The sequence below is a fragment of the Benincasa hispida genome, chromosome 3, assembly GCF_027475165.1.
Source record: "Benincasa hispida cultivar pf3 chromosome 3, pf3_genome.v1.1, whole genome shotgun sequence".
Classification (NCBI taxonomy): Eukaryota; Viridiplantae; Streptophyta; class Magnoliopsida; order Cucurbitales; family Cucurbitaceae; genus Benincasa; species Benincasa hispida.
The window spans coordinates 4,210,874-4,217,716 of NC_143480.1; the positions used below are offsets into that span (position 1 = coordinate 4,210,874).

Below are 6,843 nucleotides of genomic sequence, written 5' to 3' on the forward strand. Positions count from 1 at the left end.
ATGTTCACAACGTTGGATTGTTTTTTTTTATTATTATAAAAATAAGGATTGATTTTTAAATTCAGTAAATAATAATATTTTTCTTTAAAAGAATAGTAATATTTTATTTCAACAAATGAAATCCTAGGGCAAATAACAAATGTTAAAAAAAATTCGAATTCATCCTCTCCATCTGCTGTTTTGGAACTAAAAATAAAAAATGGTAAAAAATAAAATAAAAAATTGTAATCTAATTTCTTCAAAATAATAATTATAATAATAATAATTTTGATTTTATATCCCAAATTAATATTAACTTGCTCATCCTTGCGATGCCCTGTTTCGCCGCGAAGTTGAAGAATCGACGGAGCGGCCAAATACTGGTTATTATTTCATCTTCGAAGTGGCGGAAAAGAGCGGCTGTTGGAGGAATTTGGTAGTCGCTAGTTCGTCAATTTCCTCTCTGTTTTTCCTGCATTATAATGATATGTTATTCATTTTCAATTACTACTATAGAATTGGAAGAAAGCAAATCAGATTCCATGAACTGAATTATCTAAATAAGTTTCAGAAAGGTAGTGCTAATTCTGCTTTTGTTCTGAATGGAGTTATCTATAAATGCTTAGGCCATTTTTGTTTACACCTTTTAGCATGTAGTGAACACTGCGCATTTTTCTCGTCTTCTTCTCGGAGAGATTCGAGTTTCGGTCGTAGTTTAAGAACTTACTGCACTGATACTTATGGGAGAAATAATAGGTTTGATGCTGCAAATGACGAATTTCAGAAAACTGATTTGGAGGATTCCGGAGATTCGAGTTTCTTTGGAAATCCTAATGAGGAACATGAAAAGGATCGGCACTTAAAGTTCGGTGATGATATAGTGGCCGAAGAGTCTAATGACGAGGAAGAGGAAGATGGGGATCTTGGTGATGCCGCGGATCTTTTGGGGTTTAATTTGTCTATTAGAAATCACGGACAAGGAAATGATTTCAAAAGAGTTGAAATTGGTGAAGATATATTTAGATATCCCTTAGTGAGAGATACTTGTAAATTGATAAAGCTAAGTTCCTCTTGGAGTCGGAAGTTTGAAGGCGAATTGAGGTATTTAGTAAGAAGCCTAAACCCGCAGCAGGTTTGTGCTGTTTTGCTCTCTCAGGAAGACGAACGAATTGCTTTGCAGTTCTTCTATTGGGCAGATAGATTGTGGCGGTATAGACACGATTCATCTGTGTACTTAGTTATGCTTGAGATACTAAGTAAGACCAAATTATGTCAAGGTGCTAAACGGGTTCTCCGACTTATGACACGTAGAGGAATTCAGCTTTGGCCTGAAGCTTTTGGCTTTGTAATGGTGTCATATAGTCGGGCAGGAAGATTAAGGGATGCAATGAAGGTCTTGACCTTGATGCAGAGGGCAGGTGTTGAACCTAATTTGTCAATTTGTAACACTGCAATCCATATTTTGGTCGTGGGAAATGAGTTAAAAAAGGCATTGAAGTTTGCAGAACGTATGGTACTTATTGGCATTGCCCCCAATGTTGTGACTTATAACTGTTTGATCAAGGGCTATTGTAATGTGCATCAGGTTGGCCAAGCCATGGAACTGATTGATCAAATGCCATCTAAGGGATGTTTCCCAGATAAAGTTAGTTATTATACTGTCATGGGATTCCTCTGTAGAGACAAGAGGGTGAATGAAATTAGGGAATTGATGAAGAAAATGCAGATGGACAGTAACTTATTACCAGATCATGTTACTTACAATTCTCTAATCCAGATGCTTTCAAAGTATGGCCACGGAGATGAGGCTCTAGAGATTCTTAGAGAAGCAGAAGAATTGCGATTTAAGGTTGACAAGGTTGAGTATAGTGCAATAGTTCATGCATACTGCAAGGAAGGAAAGATTAAGAAGGCAAAAGAGCTTGTTGGTGAGATGTTCTCCAAGGGCTGTGATCCAGATGTTGTAACATACACCTCTGTCCTTGATGGGTTTTGTCGTATAGGGAAACTTGATCAAGCAAAAAAGATGATGCAACAGATGTATAAGCATCACTGCAAACCTAATGCTGTAACGTATACAACATTGCTAAATGGTCTTTGCCGCAATGGAAAATCATTAGAAGCTAGAAATATGATGAATATGAGTGAGGAAGAGTGGTGGACACCTAATGCCATTACTTATAGTGTTGTAGTTCATGGGTTACGCCGGGAAGGGAAACTGAACGAAGCTTGTGATGTAGTGAGGGAGATGATTGGAAAAGGTTTCTTTCCTAATCCAGTTGAAATTAACTTATTGATACAATCTCTTTGCCGGGATGGGAAACCATACGAAGCTAATCAGTTACTGAAGGAGTGCATGAACAAGGGTTGTGCTGTTAATGTAGTCAATTTCACCACTGTCATTCATGGATTTTGTCAGAAAGATGATTTGGAAGCTGCACTGTCATTGTTCGATGACATGTACCTTTGTAACAAGCACCCTGATTCCGTGACATACACAACAGTAATTGATGCACTGGGCAAGACTGGCCGTATGGAAGAAGCCACTGAACTTACAATGAAGATGCTTAGGCAAGGGTTGGTTCCTTCTCCAGTTACATTCAGGTCTGTCATCCACCAGTATTGTCGAAAGGGTAGGGTAGAAGATTTGTTGAAAATATTGAAGAAGATGCTTTTGAAAAGCAGATTTCAAACAGCATATAATTTAGTTATTGAGAAACTATGTAAATTTGGATACCTTGAGGAGGCCAGTAGCCTTTTGGGTGAGGTTTTGAGGACGGCTTCAAGAACTGATGCTAAAACTTGTCATGTACTTATGGAGAGTTATTTACGTGTTGGAATTCCTATGTCAGCATATAAAGTTGCTTGCCGAATGTTCAATAGAAATCTAATTCCTGATTTAAAGTTATGTGAGAAGGTCAGCAAGAGGCTTATGATAGAAGGAAAATTGGAGGAGGCCGATAGGCTTGTATTTCGGTTTGTTGAGCGTGGTTGTGTCTCGGCTCAAGAACAAAAACACTTGCAGGACTAATATTTCTAACAAATTATCATGGTTGACTTCATATGAACACAATCTTTCTATGCTGTGAGTTGCATAAATCTGCTTCCAGGTTTCAGATTCTTATCATTTGCTTCGTTGTGGGTTCTTTCTGATATTCTGTTTTGCATTGTGTTGTCACAGTTGAATATTCAGAATTGTTGGATGCATCATGTATTTCTCTTGTAATCTTGATTGATGATCCCAGCTGTTATAATCACCGTGGTTGGCCCCAGAGACTAGTTGCACACACACATATTCTTTAGTTATGCAAATCTAGTTATTCCCTGGAACATTAATATCCTATGGGATTTTACCGGGCTCTAATTACTTCAGAGCTAGGCAGTAGTCCTATGGAATTTATTAAGAGTTGATCCGATTCAGTTTATCCTAATCCATGTATGATTAGATGGCAAATGAAGAAACAAAGAACGGAAAGAAGATACCAGCTGCTTTAAGGATTTCAATCTCAAGTCAGGTTAATAGCTGTCATGCCTTATATTTCTTTTTCCTTATGCCACTGGGGTCGAGTTTTAGGAACTCAAAGGGTGGGATTCTGTTCTTTTCCAAAATTTAAGATACACAAGCCAATGACATAAGTTTCCATCCCTCCTCAAGGTCTCTATGTCCTAAAATAGAATAGATGTCTATGTAGATGAGAATTGCATGTACAACATCCACTTACATAAAGTTGGTAGGATGATATATAATACGGGCTATACTCAGTCCTGATATTTCCTTGTTATAAGCTGCTCATGATAGGGTTTGGCTCGGAACGTACTCAGGGTAAAATTATTTATTTCTTTTGTTTTATGATAAACTTTGCCACAAATTTTGCAGTTTGAATCTCGTGCTGTTTCTCCTTTGTTGCTTCTGCTACAGGCTGGAAAGAAGATCTTTTGCTGTTCCATTTTTGTTGGCCCTTTTCTGGGTCCCTGTGACCCACTGCCCACATCTCCCCTCCCCTCAATGAAGTGGTTGGTCCAATAGGATCAATTTTGTCTTTTGATACAATTGCTTTTGGCAATTCAAATCTAAAAAGGGAAAAAAAAATCATTAATATAGATTAAACCTTAACTGCTTGCTGTTGCGACATTGACTGCTATAAGTAAGGGTTTATATAGATTAAACATTAACTGCTGTGGGACTTCTTTTTCAATGACGTGTTTCTAGCTCTAAATGCTTGGTTGGGTACTATAATACGCATGTGAAAAATCCCTAATGTTGTTTGGGGGCTATGGGATCATTGGTTATGGGTAAGGAGCTTTGCCTTTCTAATGTAATCAGACAGTATGACCACTGGGGCCGCAATTTTGGTTCATAGCAGGGCAGCCGGGTGCCTCACAAATATTTAAAGGTGTGGAGCTGGAGGACAAAATTGTAAAGAAGTGATCGAATATAACTTTGAAGATACTTTCTGTCTCTCCCTCTAATTCCAAATTTAATGGCATAAGCCCTTTAGTTTTCGCTAAACTGGATTATAACAAAAAATGCTAGAGTTCATGCATCATGGGCATCTTGCTTGAAACAGGAAGATCCACTAATAGTTTCTTTTGCAGATGAGAAATTCAAAATGATTTTAGTTCATAAGAGCATATAGAAATATTAGTTATTAGTTGTTACCCCTTCTGCCCTTGTCTCCCATGTCAGTGTTATACCTCTGTGCAAACAAAATTCATTATCATAGTCACAAAATTCTCTCTATCAGGTTCATGTGTACATGGTAATTGAACATGAATTTTTTAGTACATCCAGTCTGGTCAGTTTCTTCTTCAGCAATTAAGTTTTAGTTTCTAATTCTATAAGGTGAATTTTCATTTTGCTGGTCGGTATGCCATGGAGGCTTAATATGGTTGTGAGACTACAAAAGAAATGTGAGCATATGACTCTTTCCTGATGTTTCATTTTCTGTTCACCCAAGGATCATATCAGGCATCTATTGAGTGGACATAACTTTAAGGAAAGGCTAAGATCATTTGAGTTAATGCGATTAAAGTAATGTCTTGGATTCTTTGCTTGAAGAGAAACTATCAAAATTTACATTGACAGGGAAGAACATGGGAGGTTATGTCCTAAACCAAATGCATATGATTTGATAATTTACTCTTCTCAATGTTACAATATTATTCCTAGTAATTAATTTCTATGGGAGCATTTTTTTTAGAACTCCTAATGAGGAACTGTAGTTTTTGCATTTAGCCTTTCAACATACCAATAAAAAGCATCTCCTTTTCATTTGAAAAGAGAAAGAAGAAAGGAAAAGAGAGAGAGTTGCTCTTAGGAAGAAGAGCACAAACTGTAGCACTAATTACTTGTCCTGATTTGTGTTGTGGAATTTAGCTTTGTACTTGTATACCTTTTGATTGGTCTTCATAGAAGTCGATTACAGTTTGATCTTAGACTACATCACCTCATCATCATTTTCTAAAGAAAAGATTGTTATTTGTTTATTTATTTTCATTGTGCTGAGAGTCTACTCTTGAAAGGCATATGATACTGTAAGTAGGCTTATTTTTCTTTATATCAAGTATAACAGAAAATAGTGCCCTGCTTTCCTGGTGATTCCATTCTCCAACAAACAAGACAAATTTCATACTCCAAAAAGCATATGGAGCAGCATGAATCATCAAAGGCAACGGTATGGATGTCATTATTGCTTATACTATACAATGTATCTGAAACACCCTTTGCGATCATACAAGCCAACTCTTTACAATCCTGAAACTTCTTCCGAGTGTATTGCAATTTTTTTTTTTTGGGGCAGATTCTCATTCTCATGAAATGAATGTATCCTTTCACTTCCTTTGGTTTGGATGCCTTTGAATATAAAATTAACACAGTTGTCTTTAAACTGAATTGAGATCAACAGAATTTTCTTTTATTGATTTTCTTGAATGTCGTATCAATATTGCAGAGGATAGGTTGAAGTCTGGAGTGATTTCTTTGGCAGAGGTTCCAAAGTCCATGTTCCTCTTGTGGAGGAGAAATTGTAAGTTTATGAATAATGAATGATAGATAGTCTATAATTACTAGGTTTGGAATGTCTATTAGTTAAGGCACATCTGAAAATGTCTTTATTGACTGTGTTTGGTTATTTCTGTTACATGTTTGATTCCTTTTTGAAAAGGCTGAGACTTATGACAAATGTTTGCCAAATGGGTAGGCCAGAAGTCTTAATTGTTTTTTCCTCAAGGGGCTCCTTTTTAATGTATTATTTCTTCCCCCTTCTAATTTTCTTGTATTATGAGTAATTCAAGTGCTGCAACAACTGGACTGGAAGGACAAGTTCCTGGCATTCAAGGTATCAAAATCAAAGTCAAATCCAATGTCAAAAAGAAATATATACAAATCAAGTCAAGTCCAACTGTCAAAAATAAAAGTCAAATCCAAATTCAATTAAGGGTTGTTTTTTTCCTTCTTTTTTTTTTTTTTTTTCTCCAATCAAAGTCAAATCAAATCATTCTCCTCAGTCCTAGTAATTCCTAACCAATCAGGGAGCTTGAATGTACAATTTTTTTTAACCTCTGTGTGTGTATATATAAACATTCCCCTCCTTTTTCCTCTTTTTTTAATTCCTTTTCTGGTTTTATTCATATAAAAAGCAAGACATGTTTCAATGTTATATGCTTGATTTGGCTTATGTCATCTTATATTTCTCCCACATGCTCTTGGTAAGAGACTGAAAACTTGGCCATTTTTACACCCCAAAAGCTGACTATGGAAAAAAGAAGAAAGATTTTGTTCAAAGCAATTGATTCTATTTGTACCCTTCAAATTAAAAATTGAGTTGAATGAGGGCCATTCAAACAGCCCATAAAGATATCGTT

General features: G+C 36.3%; 1 protein-coding gene across 1 annotated transcript; it reads left to right on the forward strand.

Annotated features, from left to right (window-relative positions):
- The first annotated feature begins 283 nt into the window (after window positions 1-283).
- On the forward strand, window positions 284-3,078 carry LOC120073255 (Tetratricopeptide repeat (TPR)-like superfamily protein). Its single transcript, XM_039025989.2, has one exon. It carries the CDS (start codon window positions 467-469, stop codon window positions 3,008-3,010), a length of 2,544 nt encoding a protein of 847 aa, XP_038881917.1. The 5' UTR covers window positions 284-466; the 3' UTR covers window positions 3,011-3,078.
- Window positions 3,079-6,843: the final 3,765 nt, after the last annotated feature.